The 23986-nt window shown below is 41.1% G+C and overlaps 1 protein-coding gene across 3 annotated transcripts in view; it reads left to right on the top strand.

Annotated features, from left to right (window-relative positions):
* Positions 1-23662, top strand: part of LOC102779569 (protocadherin-1-like) — a 219811-nt gene extending 196149 nt beyond the window's left edge. For 2 of the 3 annotated variants that reach the window (XM_006797627.3, XM_035910670.2), the window contains exon 5: positions 12313-23662. In XM_006797627.3, coding sequence (XP_006797690.1) covers positions 12313-12740 — 428 coding nt within the window. In that variant the 3' untranslated portion in view covers positions 12741-23662. The remainder of the gene's footprint in view (positions 1-12312) is intronic. The other variant, XM_035910671.2, reaches the window with a different exon arrangement.
* The last annotated feature ends 324 nt before the right edge of the window (positions 23663-23986 follow it).

Here is a 23986-nt window from a genome sequence, read left to right as displayed (position 1 = left end):
CTCATGTTTTATTTTCACTTTTGCTGGTGCTAAAGTTTGAAACACCGACAAAGAATCTGTGCCAAACACGTCTACGTTATTTCTAATTAATAAAGAAAAACACAGGCACAATGTGTGACTCCAATAAAGAACAACTATCAGCTGGTACACCACACGTGATGGCATCGCTGTGCAAAGAAATGTATTTTTATGCTCAAGAAAGTAGCGTTCATAGTCAACAATCCAAATAATTCTATAGGGATATAGGGATTAGACACCAGAGTTTTATTTTTAAACCAAAATTACCAGTATGACCAGTTTCCCATCTAACACCTAAAACTCACGTGTGTCACTCGACAGAACCAATTACAAACTCCGCTGTAGCCTCTGCGTGTGTCCTTTACCGGCATCACGTCGTTATCCAAGCGACTGCTGCAGCGGTTGTATTGATGAGCTCAGAGCCGAGCAGATGCTGCAGCGGCTTATCGATCAGCCGGGAAGGGATGTTAAGCACGAATTAGTCCAGAATCAATAAAGAGCGACTGAACAGCAGAAGAGGTGTAAATGCAGCTCAGGTGAGTGTGGCTGTTAGGAAGGAAATAGGAAGTCAGAAAAAGGAAGTATATTGGAAGAAAGCAGGGCAGAAAGGACAAAACTGTACCAGAGTTTGCAGAGTGAAATTTTTTTCCTCAGTTTTTCCTTTGGTCCCGTCTCCTTTGGGAATCATTTGTTTGCAGTGACTTGGTAGAATCATCTTTTATATCTTAAACTGGGAAAGGAGACGGAAAGAAAGAGAGGCTGTTTTGAAGGAAGAGTGGATTTAGAAAAGCAGGAGAAAGGAGAAATGATAGGAAGGCAGGAGGGGGGAAATAGAAGATAGTATGGACAAAGAAGGAAATGCAGAAGGGTAGACGCTTAGGAAATTAAAGGTTAGGCACAGAAAGGTGTCGAAATCACTCCAAATGCATGAATACATTTCACAATGAGTTTGATTTATAGAGTGCCAATTCACAATAAGTGTCCTCATGAAGTGCCCTGGATGAAAGGATGGACTTTTAGGTGAGTTGCAAGTATCCAAGAAAAGGTGGATTATAGACAAAACATGGAGATTAAATGAAAGAAACAAGAAGGTGTTAAGAAGAAAGCAAGAAAGACACGATGAGGAAGCGTGTCTGCTCTGGCCTCGTCGGCCCCTCCAGTATTTCATTTCGACTGTCGCCTCGGCTGCCCTGTTGTTTGGTTGGTTGGCTGGTTAGACACCCCGGGCTTTAAGCAGGAAATGGATTTAGACCTTGCAGGAAGCAGAGGGGAGATTTGGGAGGGGGACTCATTTTAAACGTGTCAATCAATACGTTAATGTCACAGAGGAGGAGACGCCACTGCCACTGCCAAAAAAAAAAAGAGAAGGCGATGGAGCGAGAAGCAAAAAGCGGAAACAAAGAAACGACTCTTTTATTTCTCTTCTCTCAGCTTGTTTGTTTTTTTTCTTCTGCCTTCAGAGGGAGTCAAGGGGTGAATTAATTTTGGATTTGGAAAAAAAGAAAAGAGGGGTGTGGGGGGGGGGGTGGAGTGCTTGTCTAATAACATCTTGGCATGAAGGGAGAGTGAGGGGCTTCTGAAAGCATCAAATGTTAATGTTCGAAAGAAAAAAAAACACAAATGATTTTCATCTGCGTGGCGCTCTCCTGCTAATTAGTGAAAGAACTGATGACATTTAAATATCTAATATCCTCTTTTTTCTTTCCTTCAAATCTGTGTGATAAATCTCAGACTCCTTCATTTTCTGCCAAACCTGACTTCTTTTCTCCCCCTTTTTTTTTTTCCTGTCATCTTTTCCTCAACTTTTATCCCCCCACCTCTCCTCCCCTTCGTCCTCTTTCCCAGCTCTGTGTCGATTAATTAATTGCCGGCTAATTTAATTTCTCAAAAAGTAATAACTTGTTTAAGCATGAATAAAGACTGACAAGGCAAAGTTCTAATCTGCCCAAAGTTTAATTAGATCCGGCAAGGTTTCAGCACAGAGCCAGACTGGGGGGTCACAGCGAGAGAAGGAGAGAGAGAGAGATACTAAACAATGAAAAGAAGGGGAGAGAAAGAGCCCTAGGAATGGATCTGGCCTAAATGCAGTCTGAAGTGGCTTCGCTGGTTTTCTTCAACTTCTGTGTCAAAAACTGGCCCAAAAGCACATCTTTCAAACACAATCGCTAAACCGAGCTGCTGTAAAATGGGGAATGAATTCTTCTGAGCACCACAAGCCTCTTGAAACGGTTCCTTTTAACTGTAATTTCAAACTGTTTAATGACTTGTGGATAGTCAAGAAGAACTGGCAGATTCAATTACGTTCTCTGTTTCATGTGTGCATGGAGCAAATAGAAAGCCCGCGAGCTCAGCTGGAGGAAGCCACCGGGCCCAAAAAATCATGGAAAGGTGCGGCAAGTGTCATTCAAATGATTCTTTGAACGCAGTACCCATTTCCTCCTGAAAAGATCATTTCAGTTTATTTCAAAGTGGCTCACAATTCCCAAATAATGAGTCTATGAGTCCTGTTAACCTCTTTGTAAAGATCTGGAGTCGCACAAAGCAGCGTGCATCAGGGCGACAGTATTGTTTATCAAAAAGCTTCCTGCAGCTTTGCAAAAAATGACATTTTATTTTTTTTTATACACAAATCATTTCATTCATCGCATGTTTTAAAGGCGCAGCCAAAAAAAAACCCATGGCAATTAGCCACCTGGTTTTCGTAGAAGAAACAGCTTGATTTTAATAAGTTCACCAATTATGAAAAAAATGTTTTCTGCTGAAAATTAAAGTCTAATGTACGTTCTAATCAAAATGTGCTGTGTAAAAAAGCAGAGATGAAATGCTGCTGAAAATAAAAAGGCAACCGAGCATATCTGAGAAACCTCATTGTCAGGATGTTTAATAGTGCCGTTTTAGCAGTGCAGGGCTAATAGACCAAGTATGGGGCAAAGAGTATTTTTACATGGGACATGGTGGAATGGTGTATAGATGTTAACCTGAACCACAATACTGCTGTTAACATAACAAAGTAGTTTTAGCAAGAAATACCAGAGAACGTTTTTCTAGAGTATTTAAATTCAGGCATGATCTAAATTAACTTTTATTCAATTGTTTTTTTTCTCTTCTGTCACAATCAGTGCTGTTTTGAAATTCTCATGGATTCCAATACAGAGACATCATATGATATCTGTGGTAAAACCTTTGACTCTAAAATTCTGCTAAAGCTAACTGCCATATTGCTAATTCACATAATGCATAGTTAGCCCAGAAATACATGCATTTAGACCAAGAGTTAACTAGCTGGCCACCTCACAGTTGAAGTTATTTGCACAGGGTTCAGTGCACGAACACAATTGGCTCAGATCTTTTAGGATCCTTTAAGTTCAGAGTGTCTGAAACCTCCATCAGTGACAGCAGCACAGCAGGGCGAGTTCCATTTGAATGGCGTGTTATTGTTAGAAGCATCATTAACAATTGGGAGAACACTTTGAAAAGCTTTTTTGACTGATACCTGTGAAATCTTAATAGGAACACACAGTGCAGCACACACTGAGGAGGAGAACTGAATGCTGGTGTGTTTTTACAAGCATTACTGATCTGAGGCGCTGTGCGATTGTGACTGCAGATCCAGGTTTACAGCAGTGTGTGTTTATCGTGTAATACAAAGTGATAATTATGTTATTCGGGGGAAAAAACTTCTGCTGCGTGCACAGCGACAATGCCTGTCTGTTATTACACTCAGCTGGGAATTAGTTTGACTGTCAAAGCTCTGGATTTTGTCCTGGTAGAGTATGAAGGGTTAAATAAAGACTGGAACACATGTGGGTGTAATACAAACCGAGGAGGTGGTTAAGGTTTGGTAGCTGAGGTGGAGCAATGCAGAGTGAAATTTATACAATATTGTTTCCTCGCAAATCCCACAAGAGAATGAAAACAGTAGTACATTCCTTTATATTTACAATCTTATTGTGTATGTTATAGTTATGAAATTGGGTGTTTCTTGGCCCTTTCCTGACATCACAGAATGATGATTTGTAAGCACTGGAAATCTTTTTACCGCTCACTGGAGTCTTTTCTGATATGTAATGCATAAGGACCAATGTGTGCAAAAATCGAATGTACAATCCTAAGTAACATAGATAAAAAGGCATTCATAGAGCACACCAATTTACACTCAATTTAAACTTAGATGTCTTTGAACTGTGAGAAGGAGCTGAGGTTCCTGCAGGAAACCCACACATGCACAGAGAGAAGATTCAAATGCCACACATACATAGGCCTAGCCAACAAGACGATTCAAACCCATGTCACGTGATGGTGCTACCTACCACACTACTGCTCCACCCTCAGTTCACTTTTATTTACACAGCACCAAATCACAACAACAGTTGTTGTTCAAGGTTCTTACATACAATACAGAGAAAACTCCAGCAATCAGACAACCACTGTGAGCAACACTGTGAGCGGACAGAGATGGACCTTGGTCACAAAAACTAGGCCAAGCTAGAGCTGGTGACTTCATCTATAAGCTCTCTATGCCCAGGACTTTAGAGCTCCAGGTTAATAGGAAAAATAAATACACACTAACCAAGAGATACTGAAAAAGAAGATCATTCAGTTTGCTATCCATGCAAAATAATTAGTCATTTGCTCTACGATGACTTTAGCGGACTATCAATGCTAAGACTCTTCAGGCAACATCGTTGTTGAGCCTCCTGCTTGATCATCACATGCACATAGGAATAAATGGCAAATTTGCAGCCTTGCAATCACCTGATTTGGCACAAAAACCATGAAAACTCTTCAAAGAAATGAAATGTGGTTTAGTCTGATCCAAGCGCCATAGTTGTAGCCTCCAGAAAGGGAGTGCAAGTCAGTGAATTGTCTGAAACGAAGGTATCTCTGTGTATGTGGGCTGCTGGCATCACCGCTGATTGCAGCGGGGGAAGCGGCACGTCGTCCGCTTTCTCCTGGATGTCTTTGAGCATTCAGAGCAGCTGCACCTCCTCTCACTCCTCTATTGTTCCTATAAGATAAATTGGAGCTATTGTCAAAGACAGAGAAAAGACATTAATTGAAGGTTTTCCTGCCGCTGCTTTTATTGCAACACAAACTCTCTCTCTCACACACACGCACACACACATGCAAAATCCAGCTTCAAAGTAATTAAACACATTAACACTTCAAGCATAAGCAGAAAAAAGAGAAGCTCTCTTTTGTGTACATTTGCTTCCATTTATCACCCAGGACCGAGCGGAGCGGGGGGAAGCACGAGGATTTAGCATATCTCTGAGACTAAAGTGATGGAGCGGAAAAGAGGAAGGAGAAGAGGAGGAGGGGAAAAAAGGGAAGGAGAGAGCCAATCCGCCTGGGCTCTTTACTCCAGTCGACAGCGTAAAATGTCAGATACTCATCTGGAAATTATTTCCATTTCATACCACTGACATCTTCCCAAGCGGGGACACTGAAATCTAATTAGTTTGACCAGAAAATGGTGACCAAGGTAGCGGAGTGTATTATGCAGGGAGAGGGGTTGCTAGGGCGTGTGAGGGTCCCTGGGGTTAACTGGAACTCAAGAGAGCAGATAAGGGCTACAGGGGGAAAAAACTCAGGAGGGCTACTCCATTTTAAATCGCCCTGACTAATAGAGGCAACCTTGAATTCAGCGTTTCAGCCCTCTGACAGCACCGAAGCCGAGCCTTGCCGAGGGTAGAAGGCGGAAGACAGATAGCGTTTCCTCCTCCGGGGGTTACCCCAGAACTTTTCAAACTTCCCATAAGAGCTGACAAGAAGGCTGAAGCCGCCGAACGATGCTGCAGCTGCAGCTGTTGGTGCTTCAGGGAACTTTTTAAACTGCTAAATGTTTTGTGATGTTTGTCACCCCGGGGAGGTCAGATGGTTAATCATACCAGTCATCTCAGTGCCTCGCAACAAAAACATTACGACCCCGCCCAGTGAGGGATTTGCTTTATGAGGCCTCTGAAAGTACCCCGTGCGATCAGGCGCTCCGATCTTGGCGGCAGATCTTTTGAGTAATGCGTGTTGAGAGTTAGAGTCGCCATAGATCACAGTTGTTCAAACAAGACAGCCCTCACTGGACAACTTTCAGTGTTTGCTCAGCACTACTGACGAGTTTCCATGATACTCCAGTCAAATTCAATCTTAATGATTTGGCCCTTGTCGAAATCGCTCAGCACATCACATCACCCCATTTTTCCCCACATCGTTCGTGCTGACTACAAGAACTTTTAGAAGCAGATCTTGTCAGTTAGCAGTCATCTTTGTGATGCATCTGGGCAGCTGTTTCCAAGGCCCTATCTAAATGAACGAGTTAGAATTTACTGGTCAAAGGTACATAAAAATGCAACTTAATAATGCTACTACACCACATACATTTATTCATGTTACGCAGATGCAGAGGTATATGACTAGACTGAGTGAATATTTCTGCCACCACACAGCTGACCATGTGTGCCCCTACACTTTGGCAAAGAATACAAGAAATGTCAGGTAAAAAAAATGCAAGATGTTTTCTGGAAGGGGTTCATCCTCTGGGGAGCTCTAGTGTGTTCAGTTAGTTTCAAAAAATGTTTTTCTTTTTTATAAAAGGGCAAATGCTCAAAATCTCTAATGATAACTAATGATGAAAATAGACCTCACATCAATTGAATTGAATTCAAGGTTATTTATACAGCACCAAATTACAACATCAGTCGCCTCAAGGTGCTTTATGTTGCAAGGTAGACCCTGCAATAATACATACAGAGAAAACCCCAACAATCATATGACCCCCTGTGAGCAAACACTTTGGTGACAGTGGGAAGGAAACCCTCCCTTCAGGAAGAAACCTCCTGCAGAACCAGGCTCGGGGAGGGGCGGCCATCTGCCCCGACCGGTTGGGTTGAGACGCATAAACAGTGAAGTCTCTCTGCGTCCCGTCGACATAGTAAAATAGAAATACTGCTGTTGTAGAAATTTTTGCCACTGCTAATTTAAAATATCTTTTTTATTATGTTTTTGAGTTTGAGCTTGTTCTCTTGGTCATAAGGGTCATAAGGGTCATGTCACAGACAGACATGCTCTGACAACTTTTTTTTTTACCAGTGTCTGCTGTGGGCATCAAGCTGCAGAGTAAAGTTTGAGATGAAATGAATGAAAATGATATCAATACAATAAAGCAGTACAAGAGAATAGTCAGATATGAACTGAAAACATGCATTAATATAAACACGGTAACACTCTATGAATGTAAATGAGTCCCACCAGCTTTAAGTCAAAGTTTGTGTCTAATTGATGTGGTGACAAAGTTCTCAGATAATTACATTTGTGCTTCAGCCACTAATGAGAGTCAGAGGCAGGAAAAGCAGGCGAGTCAGCAGCCTTCGCAAACATCTGATCAGCCTCCGTGCTGTCTTTGATGAAGATCTGTGCTGAAGGAGCGGCGGCGGCGGCGGTGGCTGCAGCACCCAGCTAATGTCCACCAACAGAGGAAGGCCTTATTAGCCAAAATCGTTATTGATCTCACATCTTAGCCACAACCAACCCTAACCGCCCAAACTCTTCCTCCCATCGTGCTCGCCAATTAGCTCTATCAAAAAAACAAGGCCAATTAGTTCTTGTTCCTAATTAGGACAAACATGACCCCCATCAGCCCTAATTCTGTGATTAGAGTTACAGATCGCTGGGCCGAGGCCCGGATACAGGTTCACGCTCTGATTTGCTCCTGTACTTTTTAATGAGTTCAGTGAGTGTTTTGAAGTTTTGTTAGGTTGTATACCGTCTTTGATCATACAGGTATTTGCATGCATACGTACAGTTTCGTATAACTAAATAAACACATACAGTACTCTGTAAATTGGCAAATATTGCTCAGAGTTAAAGGCCAGTGTTTGAAACTGGAATAAACATTTTTTAATCTCTGCACTTTCTATCGGGTCCTGATACATTTATTGTAATACAGATTCCTGCAGCATTAATTCTATTTGTGCAAAATTGCACACCACCTGTTATGTATCACCTGTATCATATTTTATACACTTATTACTTATCACTGCTTTCTGAGACATCTTTAAAAATCGTTTGGAACGAATCTATGGTAAAAAGAAATGTTTCCGATTTAGAACCATAGAACCATTAGAGCTTTTGGAAGCTCTTATTGTGAAACATTTAAAGTCGTGCTAATGTTACTGCTAATTGGTAATGGCATTTATCTGTCGAGAAAGGATAGAGATTATTATATCTTTTGAAAAATAGAATATAATAGAATAGCCCTTTATTGTCAGTGTACATGTAGAACAAAATTGTAGAACTAGAAGACTTCATTGGTATCTGTATTCTCATACAGTTAACAAAGCGTACCAGTTCTTCTGAAGGGACAGGTGGCCAAAATTTGGAAAAAAAACACAAACCGTGTCAATATATGAATAGAAACAAGTAAAAATGTCAAACATCATTAAATAGATACATGTATTTACATTTTTTCCACCTAATTGTAACACACAGATGTGATGTACGGTATTTTTGACCAGACTTGCCTGCTTTCATTTGAAATGAGGCATGAAACAGCAGTTTGATTGAACTGTGCTATGACTGCAAAGATCGAACAGAAGGTGAGCTTTCTGTTTATCTCCTGTTACTCTTGTAAACATCACCTGTTCAAAGATGGCTCCCTTGAGAAAAACACTCCACTCTGACAGTGTCGGAGAACTCGCGATGACAAACAGTGACAGACAGAGGGGCTGAACCTTCCAGGAGGAACATCTGTAACTCTATTTGGCAGGGTTAGTGCAAGATCGACTTATAGACAGAACAGATTATTTTGAAATAAATGGGTTTAAAAGTAAAAAGCTTAAAGTTGAAAATAAGGGAGGTCACTGAAGACCTGCCTGAATTAACCTGTCCTGTATCATTTGATGCCACTCTTAAACATGTAGAACCGTGAACACAAAAACCCTTGTATTAAACATTTGTTTCAGAATAGACTTTTTTTAAACTTGTGCAGAGTCTCGAGATCAGAAAGGAGAACAGCCTGGATAGAAAACACACCAAATCTCAGCTGTTCAAAGCACTTTCAGCTCCGTTGTGGCACTGGCACGATCTGCTCTGGTAGCCAGATGTGGCCCAACAGCACACCTCAAGTTTGCCACATAAAACTCAAGCCGTGCTTTGAGTCAGCAGGATTAGCCAAAGCCAAATGTGGCCTAAAGGAAACTGTAAGTGCAAGATCACATTTGAGCCAAATGGTGATTGCTGTGTGGGAGGACTAGCTTTAATTATGAGATCAGATTTGACACCGTCTGTGGTGGCCTGCATGCATTACCTGGCCTGTAATCTGTTTGTCAGGGGAGCAGGATGGGTAGGATCAAATTTCCTGAAAGTCCAGAGAGTGTGAAGCTTTTTGGGTTCAGCCTCTGTTTTGATAGTGACAACTCGAAAGCTTCATTTTAATCTGCCTAAATCTGCAATCATGTAAATCTGTGTCACATTAGCTATTATAAATAATTTAGGTCATAAGTACTGTAAATATCAATCCCTCAAATTGCAATTTAAAGTAACTTCCATGTATGTGTATAACCAGAAGTTTACATACAACAATATTTTAAATTTATAGTTAGGAAGCTGGAAACACGGCCTGCTCCATATTTTCTTTTTTTCAACTTTTTTTCAGGCCCACGCTGTTCAGCATTCCCCGAACAAGGGAATGCTGCCTGCCAGTATTCCCTTGTTCAGTGGGCACTGGTTAAAATGCTACAGAGCCGAATGTAATATTTGCTCCTGGAAGACTTTTATAATAAAGTTTCTACTGTTCTCCCACCGGCAAAGTCGATGGCAGTGATCGCAGCTTTAGTTTAACAAAGTTCCCGTGCACACAGTAGTCCAGCTGAACTCAAGTGCTGAGTCCTTCGTCTGTTGTTGTGGAAGTGAGTCAAGTTTGGAGTTTGTTCAGCTGTACAGCTCTGAGGCAGTCCGTGCTCTATAAGCCTCCTGCTGACACGACGTTTGGAGGCAAAGCACTTATTAAACAGCCGCTCTGAACTCGGCAGCCACTCGCACATGACTTAACATTTTTGCAAGCACCTTGCTTTTGCATGGGAAGTGCTTAAAAACTAAAATCCATGGCAGCGGCGGCCGTGAGAATACGGGAGGGGAAGCGTTGAAAAAAGACAGAGCGCGTCCGCTACTCAGCACTCCGCGGGATTAGAACGCACACATCAAGCCGCAAACAGACAGAAAAGCCGACTGTAGCTCCTTTTTTGCAAAAAGGAGGCAATGAATTTCAATTATGCATGAAGCAGAGGGCATTTTGGGAAATAAGCACCATTCCCCAGGAGGACCGCCACCTCCTCTGCACCCTCTTGAGCCCCTAGCCTCTAGTATCAAAGAATGATCTAATGTCACGCACAGGAGAAAGGTTACTTTCTGCATACGCATTGATATTTCTGCTTCCATCTCTGACCTTTTTCCACTCTAAGCTGTGATTTCTTTAAAATGCGAACTCAGCCCCGCGTCTGTCTGTCAGTCTCCATCTGTCTGCCTCCGTACCTCAGAGGTACCTCAGAGGTACAGGATGAGAAGCTTCAACAACTTACAGAAAAACAAAAAAAGAAAATCCAGATTTGAGAAATCGTGACCGTAATAATCACCCACTAAAACACAGATGTTTTTTTTTCTGCAGCCATCATCTTTCATTATGTCATTCTTCTTTTTCAAGAACAAGGCCGTAACAGAATTGTTATTTTAGCCTTAAGTGGCTGTTTGCGAAACCTAATTAATATTTTAATGAACCTGAGCGTGTTTTTTCCCTCCTTCACTAAATCAGCTGATCCTGTTTCACGCTCAGCGCCCATCGTTGGATCTGCGCATTCCTTCTGTCAGCAACAAATTCCTGGCACTTTGTGAACTATTAGTGACTTTAAAAATACACAGAGCTTTAATTAATTTTCTTCAAATAGAGAGAACTGCGTGTGGATAAAGGGATAATGACAGTTTTAATCAGCATCTCCTGCTCTCGCCAGCTTGTACACAGCTGAACTGTGACACTGCACTTGCAGTTTTGTTAGATTTTACAGAACAAAAGCATCATTTATGAGATCTTTGGATACATAAATACCAATATTTATTCAGCAAACACATTTATCTGACTGCAGTCAAATGCAATTTGCAACCAACTTTGGCTTTTAGCTGCAAACTCTCAGGGGAAATTGTTCTGCTACATAAGACAAAATCCCACAGATGAGCATTAATGCACAAAACAGCAAGTAAAGTTCAACCTAATAAATAACAATAAAAAAGAAAGACTTGCAGACACACATTTGTTACTGCTGGAGGTATTTATATGCATATACCTGGAAAAAAGTGCTAGCCTAGTAACCGGAATCCAAGCTTTATCATAATAGGTTGCAAAGAAGAAAAAGCATCAGAGTCCAGCTTGCTCTCTTCAAATTTGAGAAAGGACATAATGGGCATATCCATCCCAAATTTAAATACAGATCTTAAATCCTTGTGTCCGTATCCCCGGCCTGTTCAATCAAATTCTGCAGATTTGCAAATGTAATCAAAACTCCCATCTTCAAAGCTTCATTTGTATTTTAGCCAATATTCATATAGCTAAGGTGATATGGAGTGACAATCAATTCTAAAGACTTTTTATTTATTAGCTTTAAAAGGTCCAGGTTTGGGGCCTCATTTGCTGAGATGAGATGAGACGACGACAACAACAACAACAAGCGACGGCACACTACCTATTCAGCCCAGAATAGCAGACAGACATCGTTAAAGACCATTCCACAAAAAGACACATTACAGGCGCTTCTCCTCACAGAGGTGGCAAATAATAGCGTTTTGTCAAAGCTGCTGTTGTGTACAAGCACAAGATGTCCTTTGGCAGCAGTGTGTAACCCACTGGGTTATGACAATAGTGAGATGGGGCTGTCACTGCAAATATATTTCTCTGTAGTGGTTTAGTGTGATTTGCTGCTTTTAACCCAAACCTTGAGAAAACACCAAAAAACACTCTTTCTAACCCTAACCGAGTAGTTCAAAGTGTCTAAACCTCACCAGAGAGTAATAGTGGAAACAAAAGCAGGACAGGACTTGAACTTGTCCCACCCAAATCCTTAAAACCTCCTAATGTGGATCGCTATTGTTGCGGCTGGTGCATCAAGCCCAGACTAGAGTTTATTATTTATTATCTCAGGCTTTTTATGTGAAACCTCTGCACCGTAATGTCATCTTCATCTCCCACCTTTCCTCGCGCTGCTGTTTCCACGGTACTCATGTTTTGCTTCTCTGTTTTGTTGTGTCTCTCTGCAGATCTCAGGCCTCTTCCCGACGTGGCAATGACCGGTAAATGCACCCGGGAGTGCACCGAGTTTGGCCACTCTGACTCCTGCTGGATGCCCGGCCAGCCTTCTCCCAACCGCAAGGTATCCAAGAATGCCCCCAAGCTCTCCACCTTCGTGCCTTACCAAGAGATGGACGGGCAGGAGCAGCTGATGGCCAACGGCAGCCCCAAGCCCCTGCCGATGGAGGAGCGTGGACCAGGTGGCGGCGGCGGTGGCAGCAGCTCCAAAGTGGCCAACATGCGTTTCATGACACCCTACAGCAGTGCCTACCCCAGTGGCGGAGATTCATCCAGTAAAGACTGTGGCATGGAGGAGATCCCGCTGAGCCAGGCGGTGGAGTACCACTCAGCTACCACTCCAACCGGCCAAACCTCCAAGAGGGAGATCTACCTGTGAGGGCACAGCTCTCCACCTTAAAGCCCACACTCATTGCCCAGCGCTCCCCACCGTGCCCTGTCGCTGCTCGCCACCACCTGTCGCGCCCCCTCACAGCTGCCCCCTGTGCCTATAACTTGCTGTGCCACAGCACCTACTCCCCCTTTTACCTTTTTTATAAATGCATCTACCTACAAGGCTTTAGCCCCCTCCACCTCTGCCCACAGACACCCCCACCCCCTGCAAAAACCAATCACATGTAAAATAGAAGAAATTCAAAATCAATTAATGAAAATGCGGCTTGAGCTGCTTTGGAAGGAATGTAAACTACACCACATTGTTGTGATAATTTAAATGGGAAACTATTTAGCTACTCACGTTTTTCAGCTGGATTTTTTGTGTTGCTTTAGCTTTGTTGCTGTGTGGGACCAGAAAACGGAAAAAAAAAAAAAAAAACCTTCCGGGGGGTGAAGGGAAATAACTTCTTGTAAATCCTACTTAAGTATACTGTGTATTGCTATCTATCCTCATTTTCTTTTTTTGGATTTACTTTTCTTTTTAGTTTTTCTCTGTCACCTTCGAAGACACAGGGAAATACTAAGTTTTTAAGCCAAGTTGCATCAAATCAACTGGCTTGTTTTTGTCAGGAGCAGCTCATCGTTAACGTGAGACGTTTGTAGAAAGACAGCTGTTTTCCAATCTCGAGATATTTAGGGTTTTTTTTCTTTATTTTGCTGTGGAGAAGTCTTTTTTTCATTGTACAGGCTGTAAATATTACAAACAGTGACAGTGGAAACTGCTGTGGCAGAGCGGATCCGTGGCCGTTTATCTTTCTGCAGCTCTTCATGTAACACTGGACTGAAAATGGTTGCATGTAGAGAGAAATGATGCCGTGGCATTCGCCGTCACACTGCAGGAACCTGGACTCTTGAGCATCACCAACGGTGCCGAGTTACAAACACAAGACTTTTTAATCATTTTTCCTCTGCTGTCCAACACTGGAACACGGTGGAATTTCCGTTAACGAGGAAGCAGAAACATTAATGGCGCACCGATACAACTTCATACAGAACTGAAGGAAACCTAAGTGCTTCTTTCAGAGTCTCAGAATCTAAGAAGCGATTATATTATTCATGCTGTTGTCAGTAGTATACCATAATATGATAAACTTAAACATGAATGTTACAGAAGGGTATCCAAAAATAGTCAAATGATGGTTTTCTTGCATCAAACTGATCATTTTTCTTTCTGGCATCGAATTATCTTCGATGCCATGATACATTCACATGTGAGAGACCTAAAAGTTTAAAGTGCTCAGTTTAAGGCAGCATTGTTCATCGTAAAGAAGAAATGATTACTCTGTCAAAAAATTCAGTTTATTGTGCAGTTTCTGCACAATAAACATTAATGAAGCTGAAAAGGTTAAAAAAAATTTAAAAAAGCTTTTCAAATTAGTTAGAGTTTCGGCTTCTCCAGTCTGAAGACTTCCTGCTTTTCTGTATATCATTCTGAACTTAAGTGAGTAGCTTTTAGTTTGTCCAGTGGCTCCAGATCTCACAGATCTTTTGAGATTAAAATTTATAATCCAGTTGATCCAAATAAACAACTCAATAGAGAATCGTCATAGCTGTAGCTCTAGTCCGTGACAGCCTGTAAGCTTTTATTTCAGACTCAATAAAAAGTTTGTCTTGTGACATCACAGGAAAGGTTTAGAAAGAATTCGAATACCAGGGTTCACACTCCAGGGAGCAGAACATGATCCGTGCATTGCAATCTGTTGGATCTCAACATTTCTGATGTTTGCATTATCCCCAAAGAACATGAATGTTCAGGCATTATTTCATAAAAATCTTCTTGTAGTTGTGAATCAAACCATAATCATCCTTGAGATTCATCCTCTGAAGACCATGAATATCCACATGGAGTGTAATATTGCTCTGTTTGCTACCACTTTAGGGTCAAAGTCACTGCCTGCACTTAGTACTACATGAGTATCTGTATTCATGCAGTCAGTGTCTACTATTATCACCATGCCTGCTTGCAACTACATGACACCAAGGTCGCTGCTGACCATTGTCCAAGGCAGAGTTGTGACTAGACTACATTCAATTCGATGTTTATAAAAAAGGATCACCCAGCCTCATGACTCATGGAGCTTACAGTGTTGTAAGGTGGGGTGGGTGTGGCTTAGAAGGTCGACCAGGTCATCTACTAATTAGAAGGTCGATGGTTCCATCCCTAGCTGCTCCAGTCTGCATGTCAAAGAACTGGTATAATTCTGAACCCTGACGTGTGAATAGATAGGAAGCACTTAGGCGTGCAGTAATGGGTGAATGAGGCTTGTAGTATAAAGTGCTTTTAGTGCTCAAGGAGAGTAGAAAAGCGCTTAATAAGTATGAGGCCATTTACCATTTTAAAGCGTGCAGGAAGCATTACTGATTTTATTTGCTTCTTCAGAGGTGATCATCATCAGCATCACATCCATGTCGCACTTCTTACCACTGCTAGCTTGGTCGGCTACAGCGTCGGGAGCTCACTTTTAGAAAGTATATGAATATAATCTAAGATTAATGATTTCCAAAATCTTCACTTAATCTTTCAAAGCTTAGCAGAGAGCGGAGATGTTGTTCGCGATGCCTGTTTTGTTTTTGGAGGCAGTCCCACAAGCACAAAGCAGCTGTAGGCTTCCTGATGCTGACAGTCCACAGAGTGTTATGGCTCCTTTATCCTTTACAGCTGTGGTGGGCTTCAGTGTGTTTGTGGTGACTGTGGTGAATGTTTCCCTGCTGTTTTTCGAACTTGAAGGAAGAGCTCTCCAGTCTTTGTCGCCGCTCGTTATTTCCCACCTCTTTACCTTCTCAGTGTGAGGCCGAGCCGTGCGGCGTTTAGCAGAAGTATTTATTAAACCTGTTAGCTGTGTGCAGCGGGGGAGGTGGCTGCCATTTCCTGCAGTGCTGAAGTCGCACAGGAATGCAGGATTAATGACACCTGTACAGGCTCGAGTCCGCTAACACCCTCTCCGCACAGCACAGCACAGCACAGAAACTCTAATTACAACCCGAGGCTCGGCATATTACCGGCAATAATTTGCACCAGTAAAAGTGAGCTGGTTTGGAAGTTCATTCATTCCGAGGCTCATGTTAATGGCTGCTGAGGATAATGTGAGATTTCACCTGTAGTGATGCACGCCAGCTGGGAGTGGATGGATGAAAGGAAAAGCACAGTGAGAGAGTGTGCTGCAAAAAATCTCCCGAACAAGTCATTTAGTCTCACACTGAGCTGGAAAGTCATAAAATAAAGCAAAAACTGTGGTGAGATTATTTTCATCCGCGTCCATCCCTATCTGGGATTTACCTGACAGCTTCTCAGGCAACTGATTAAAACATTTACATTTACTCTGATGTATATTTTCATGAAGGCTTGTATAACTCCAACCTAGAATCAAGGTCAGATGTTGAGTTTTATTGAAGAGCCATTTCAGAACATGCACATATTCACCCATAGAACTACTTCCAGCAAAGTACAACTGATGGCTGAAATTAAGCAACATATTTTCAGAATTTACAAGAAAGTCGTTCAATTTTGTTCACTTTTCTCAAGGCCCTCTCTTTTATTTTTATTCTCTTTTATTCATGTCCCCATATAAAACTACTACCAATAAACGCAGACAGTAAGATAGGCATTAACCAGTCCATGTGTGATTGTCAGCTGCATCGGAAGAATCCACAGTCTGTGAGACTCTCGGCTAATAGAAACATGGCCGCCTCTGTTTGTGTCACCAGAGAGATAATCACATAACACAAAAACTCTGCTTTGCATTTAGTCTGAACACAGCGTAACATGCACCTTTTTCTTTTTGCATTTTTGGGCCTGGAGAAGAAATAGTAATGCACATCTACTGGGTGTCCATAATTAGAAATTTCAAATTATAAATCCCTCTGCCTTAACAGCTTCATTAAATTAAGACTGTACAGAGAATATAACTCTTCATGTCTTCTAATAATTTTTGAAAGGTGCTACAAAATCTGGTAATGTTGCAAAGACTGGTTAAAATGAAAAGTACATGTGCAGACTCTATATCCAAAAAAACTGATTTTTATCTGTAATCTGAATACCAGCAGATTTGCCTGACCCACTCGATTCTGGAAGGAGACAGATGTCCCTTTGGGCTTCCGTCAGGAAGGGCGTTCAGCATTAAAAAAAATCTAACAAATGAAACGCGCGGAGCTACTCACTGTGACGAGCCATTGGGAGAAAGAGAACAGCTGACAGTAGCTTTATCCACAGATTTGTCAGTCCATCAATTAAAAAAGAAAATGTTCATTTTAATTAAAAAAAAACCTCTTCAGTTAATCCTACACATATATGGGACGTATACATGACAGATATTAAATTCTGCTAGAAAGTGAATCTGCCTCATGTTGTCATTTCCAGAACTGCTCCCTTCCAGAAAAAGGCAACAGATTTGTGACTGTCTCACTCACACGAGCACAAAAGTCTTGATGAGCCTAAATGACTAGTCATTAATGTTTTACAGCATGTGACATGAACATCCTTTTTTCACAATCAAAGAGGGAACATCAAAGCGATGCCAACAAGCTGAGATGCCAGCGAAGAAAACACGGCAAATTGGGGCTATCGGAAGGGTCACGCAGAGGTCGTGTTATTGTTCTATTAGGCAAACAGTCGCCTTCACCAAGAGTTTCACAGTGATTCATGGCGCTACCTTTTTGCTGGTGTTTTTGATGCATAATTGCTTCTTATTTTAGCATTTAGCATTTGGTGTATTGAAGCTCTCCGTGTGGGCTGTGTATGGTTCAAAGCGAGGTTTCTCCGTTGCCTCGACGATATTTGATTTTTGATTGATGCATCTCCCTCTTAAGAACCTGCACACACGGTCATTGTGTTCTGCATATAAGTCAGCCATCATTCAGCCACCATTCAGTCTTCACTGTGACACAGATTTAGAGTTCATAGGCCCCCGCGCCGCTCCTCGCCTTCCCCGTTCTTCCTCGGGTGATTTAAAGCTCAGAGCTCGGATTGATTATTTACAGGCCAACCTTAGAGGCCCATGTTGACTTTCCTCCTTCCTTTTCCCCTTGCCACGCTTCAAATTCAGCGTGAGTGAGTAATTATATTCTTTTCTCTGATGCTTACCCACAGCCTGGATGGGCGATAAACTCCCAAGTGCCCGACGTCTTATGCTGTGCAAGGCAAAGATAGGGGAGAGGGGGAGAGGTCATATAGCATCAGTATGACCTCAGCTCTTTCGTAGCAATTAACCCCAGACAAAGAAAAATGAACCCTGGTAATACCTGATGACCTTTGGTGATCTCTGCTGTCTCTGTTTGCTCTTTAGGCCTCCCGTAGTTTTGCTTGTGCATTAACGCAAACGCAGGTACTGCTGGCATGTTTGCACAGTCACATCAGGCTTACGATGCTTATTGCAGGCATGAAGAAATGTGTCAGGGCTTGAGCGTTCCTATATTAGAGGTCCAAAAGTACGTGGACACGTAAATGTTCGCGTCTTATTGTTAAACATGTGGTTACAATAACAACCACTGGAGCTGAAAAATGAAGCAAAGTGTGAACTGTCAGAACTCCCATGTTTACTGCAGCCTTGTGGACAATGTCCTCCAATTCTAGGGTGAATTATTATTACTATTATTATCATCATTATTTTAATATTATTATCATTTTAAATTCATATGGGTGTGTGGCCACTTTGATTGACCAAATTAGCCATTCAGTACCAGCTTGTCCTCACCTTTGTTAATCTGAGTCGCTAAACTGGACTTCTCAATTGTAGTTGCGCTGTCGGTGTACTTTGAGCATTTCTAATGGGCTTACTGGACAAATGAAATAGCTTACATTGCAATACAGCCCATACAAGAAGTCTTTGCTTCCACTGTGATGTATGAATTTCAGTGTTTCATTTGTATCTTAGCAGATGAGTGGGTCTGTGTGTTGAGGTGGAGTGCTAAGTAATCAGCTTACTATGATGCTTCAAAATGTGGTGCCCACAGCCAATGGGAGAGGTCATGGTGGCTACATCCATCCATATACAGTCGATTACATCATCATGGGTACCAGCAGATTTTGGAACCCAGTAACAGAAATTTGAAGTTGTTTGGTAACAAAGCCTGTCATGTGGTCCAGCTTATCCCAAAGGTGTGAGCTGTGGTTGCGGTCAGGCTCAGGTTACAGCAGAGCGGGAAAACCAGTTTGAGAAAATCTTTCTTCTTCTGTTCTTTTTTCAAGTAAAGCACAGAGTCAAACTATGAAGTTCAAAAAAATCTGAAAAAATGTTGATTAGTTCAGATACAACCAGCCACATCATATACGGAACAGTCATTTCAGACTTTTTTGCAATGTTAGGTAAAAACCCCACGTCAAAAGGAGAACCAGCAAGAACTTGGCAACAGTCAGTGTTGGGTGTAACACATTACTGTAATCACATTACATCTTTCAGTAATGCAGAAATGTAATGTGGGTGTATGCAGAGTCCAGCCCAGCAGCCAGAGACTGAACGTTAGCAGGTAACAGAGGCAGTCAGGGTTACACCTCAGTTTCTACCTGTTCATGTTTCTAAACTAGAATCATTGTGGCAATGGCTTTGAAGTCTCTTTTCATCTGGTTTCCATCTTTGCTTTGTGCTGTGTTCATATGTAAATACCGAAGGATCGTATATCCTCATCAGGAATAAGGATTTATGTCGGTGTGTGGGACTGTAGCGTGAGGTTTACATTAATCGGTGATTATGAGACAGTGTGTTTCAGATACTCCTGCATAGTAACAAGAAATTAATAAATGAGTAGTGTAACAAATTACTTTCTCTGGTGAGCATACTGCATTACTTTTAAGAAACATGACAAGTAATGTGTAATGCATTACTTTTTTAAGTAAAACAGGGTTCCAGTGAGGAAGGAGAAATTCTTTTTACCATAAAGACCCCTGAGCCAACAGAGCCAGGCTCAGGGAAAGGCAGCCATCTGCTGTGACTGGTTTGGTTGTTAAAGGTCTCTGTACTCCTCTTCTGTGTCCTCACAAACAAGACAGTCCTCCAGCAGACTGGGCCTACAGCAGCATAACTAAGGGAGGGTTTAGGGTCACCTAATCCAGCTTTATTAAAAAGGGATGATAATCTGAGCATCTGACCATAAGTGTTTGGTCTCTCAAACAAGCACTTCCTGCTCCCTGGTGGAACACGTGAACCCCAAAATCCACCACCACCCATCAGCCCCTAGCAGAACTGCACTCATATCCTGCTGCCTTTAAATAGAGGGAGCTTTCCTGTTCCAGAAAAAGAGTATATCTGTGTTTATTTCTGATACTGCCAAAGTATAGAATATTAGATATTCCAGAATAAATATAGATGATAAAAATATTCAGCTGGGCCTGAGAGAAAGAAATAAAACAGCAATTTAATGTATAATCTTTTTATGGTGCTTGAGTCAGCTGCAGTTCGTCCTTTCAGTCAGCAAACACAGACATGAGGAGCTTTATAAAAAAATCTGATGCGTTATCAAATATAAGCATCTCTAAGGGAAAGGATATTGATCAGAAACTGTATTTGACATTCATAGCTGAGTGCAACTTAATGCATATGTATCTACAGTTTTCTTTCCTTTTTCCGCCTTCATACTTCTGTGCAGCTTTTACTAATAAAACGCTGCAAGTTTACCTCTCAAATCATTCGTGAAAACTGTTTTAGAATTAAAATGCAGACCTTAAATTAAAAATATGCTTTTTGCCATTTTAAAAAGGTTTTGGCACCAAAACAAAAAAACATTGGTTTACCCTTGATGTATTATTAACAGCTAAAGTGCCCTACCATAGTTTGCTTCTGAAACACTTTATAGACTGATTTATGAGTCCAACACAAAACTTCCCAGGAACGGTTTATTTTTAAAATACACATTGGTTTACTACTGACAGGCATTATTTATGTATGAAATCCACAGCTGTACTTAACAGAGGAGAAAAGTTTGCTTTCCTAAAACGCAGACTGTGTCTCAAGTCGTCAGACTCTTAAAGCTGAACTTATTTATAGTCATTGCTTAACAATGACACGAGTCATTGTGACATACCTTTGACATACACGTGTTACCAACTCTCGAGCCTTACTCATGGTTTTTTTTTGGCGCTCTCACCTGAAGCTTAAATTCACTTTAAAGAAGCTAAAAAGAAGCAATCTAATCTTCCAAGGCTAAGATAAAGAAGGATTATGTTGAACTCTAAATCATGAAAAGTCACTCAAATTTCAACACAAAGATCAATAGACAAGCGACAACCAGCTCTTAACTGGATGCTGTTGCTTTGTACAACAGTCCAGTGTTGTTCATTAGATCAGCTTTAGGAGAGTACAGTTTGAGACGCAGTCTGTAGTTCCTACTTTTAAAACGTTTTCATGAACAGCTCTGATCCAGCTGTGAAACTCTTTATGGATCACGTCTATATCTGTGAGTTCAGCTGAACGGTGGATTCTACAGTTTGAACAAAAGGTGAATGTTTTTGGTTTGCGAGTTACTCGGTTTTGCAAAAGGTTCACTTTGTTCTAACACACAACGGGATTGATTTAATTCAGCATTTTTCCCTCCTCGGGCTGACTCTGTCAGCGGTGTCGTGAGTCTGTCGGTAACATAACGACTCAGTGAATTCATCTTTCCTCTCTCTTTCTTCTGTCCACTTATATTTAGACCGGAACCACTTTGTGGCTCTCGTGTAATCAGTGTTTTTATATCTGGGGCGTTTGCATTGATAATTGTGTTTAAGTCACAGAAATAAACGGCAGCTTTCATCACATTTAACTCAAAGGGAAACAAGAGACCTCTGTTTATTTTTGAAATTCTGCATAACTGCCACATCTCTGCTTTGCCTGATCTAGTTAAGGGTCAGTTTTACGCTCAATGTTGACTTTTGTAAACAACTTTAAAGAGGCTGAACTAAGTGTACTTGAACCGTCATGACTTTTACCCACTTTGAGCACCAAAAGCCTGGGTCCTACATTGAACATTACTGCATCAGACTCTAAACTCATGTTTGAGGTTTAGTTATTATTTTTGATGAAAAGACCATTTGGCCACCATTTGAACGCCATTGTCACCATGCTAATTTGATTTGCGTGACGGTAACCGGTGGATTCTTTGGCTTGCACTTCTGGAGTGCAGAAGTCTACAGAATAAAGGCGGGCGATCACATGAGAGCTGCAGACGAGTTCCACATGAAATCACGTGATAGACTTTGGAGTGGCTTGCTGTTTTTTGGTTGTGTATTATACTGAGGCTGGAGTCTCCGCAGTCGAAGCTTCAGCTGAGCATGAAACAAACCAACTTTATAAATATTATACATTTTTGTTGTTGTCACAGTTGTTTTATCAATGTTATGGAATCAACACTGCTATAGACATACTGTATGAATATAAATGGTTGTTGCTGTTTTCTTACCAGACGCGGCGTGTAAATGATGATGATGATGATATCTGTTTTCTGAGCAGGCAGACTGGACTCTGTGTTTTCTATTTCTTTACTCCATCTTGACTGAAAACCAGACCCGGCAAGCTGAATGGAGAATGTGAAAGTTCAGAGTTATTTTGCGATTACACAATCAATAAAATTCAATGTTGATTTCCCAAAACATAAAACAGTTGATCTCGACAATAAGACGAGAGCCACGTCTTGGTTTGGGTGAAATGGATCTCTTTGGGTGATGCAACAAAAAAAGGGGAAGAATACAAAATTACAGAATCATGTTCCTACTTATCTCACGTAACTACGTCGATTTTTCTGGTAATGATGAGCAAAGGATGTGACATCTGGAGAGAAACTAAAGTAAACAGAATTTCTTGGAGCTCCTAAAGTGCTAATCTGTGCTTTTTATGTGTGTTATTTTGTGTGCTGAAATTAAAAGGACTTTAAGGGCTCCATTAAAATTCTCTGAAGAAAGAAATTAATCAGTTTATAATCACTTCTTTTGATGTCATTTATGTATCTCCCAGAGATATCTGATGGTTACAAAAAGAAGAAGAAGAGAAGAAATCGGGACCGCAAATCAGCCAGTGAAAAAATAACTACAACAAGGTTATTATCATCACACAAAGTGATGTTAGTGGAGATAACTATTGTATAAGGGTTTTTTTTTGTTTTTGTTTTTGTTTTTGTTTTGTTTTTTGAGAAATGCAAAGTTATTTATTCGAGATGTGGTTGTGAGAATTGTTTAGGGTCCTGAAATTATTTTGTTGTAACCTTGGAGGTAAAAATCCCAGAAAACAAATTCTAAACGGTGGCATTGGGCTTCCTTGTGTGAAGGATGTTGTAAAGATTCATATTGTTTTAGAAGAGAAGAAAACAGCAGGACAGAACCGCCGAATCACTTTTCGTCTTTACAGGAAGTCCACGTTTGTAGCCTAATTGTTGGTTGGTTATATTTATATAGGAAAAATGCTAGTGATGCCTTGTTTTTTGTACAGTTTTATGTACATGCAAGTGTAGGTTTTTTTTTTTTTTTTAAAAATGTCAATAAAAAAAATATATATATTCAAACAACATGAAGGAAGTCTGACCTTGAACCTGTAGGATTATATCGTCTCAAGTACCGTAGGCTCTATTAAATGTAGGAGTGATGCGTCAGGCTCAGAGCGGAGGTTGGCAGTGCGCCTCCTCCAGTCACCCGTCTGCTTTACCGCTTTCTGTTCTCTCATGTTCATCTCAGCCGAGTCTTAAGACGAACTGTACATGAATTTTTGTTGTTTTCAGTCTTTTAATTTTCTTGGAGGAAGTTGGGTAATGTGTTTGTTTGAGCCTCATCTGTTCTCTTTTGATCAACATTCGCATGTTTGAATTTGAAAAAAAAAAAATGTGGTCTTTTATTTTTGCTGAGCAAATCAAAGAAATGATATCTTGTAATTACTCCTTCCTTATAGCTTTACAATAAAATACATCAGTCAAAGAAACGTCCCGGCTGTCGCTCAGTTTGTCTTGCAGGTGTAAGTCTGCAATGAAATCACGTGTTTTTACTAGAAAACAATCTTATTGGCCAGCATAAAACCTAGAATACTGGATCCGTTGTTTCTGATTAAGAAATGTTGCTATGCAGGTTTCTGCAGTGAATAAATGTCTTTGGCATATTTCTGTGCAGCGCAGGTCAGCAAAGCTCTTGGGACAAATCTGAACGTGCCAATCAAAAACAAAAGCCTCCTGTAAATCTCCCTGCCACTGAATGTGCCAGAGTGCAAAATCACACAAAAGAACCAATCAAATAAATATCAA

The sequence above is a fragment of the Neolamprologus brichardi genome, chromosome 2 (genome assembly GCF_056152115.1).
Source record: "Neolamprologus brichardi isolate AB-2024 chromosome 2, ASM5615211v1, whole genome shotgun sequence".
In the NCBI taxonomy this organism is placed as follows: domain Eukaryota; kingdom Metazoa; phylum Chordata; class Actinopteri; order Cichliformes; family Cichlidae; genus Neolamprologus; species Neolamprologus brichardi.
Note: the sequence above shows the minus strand (reverse complement) of the source record. Positions and strands in the feature narration are given on the sequence as shown.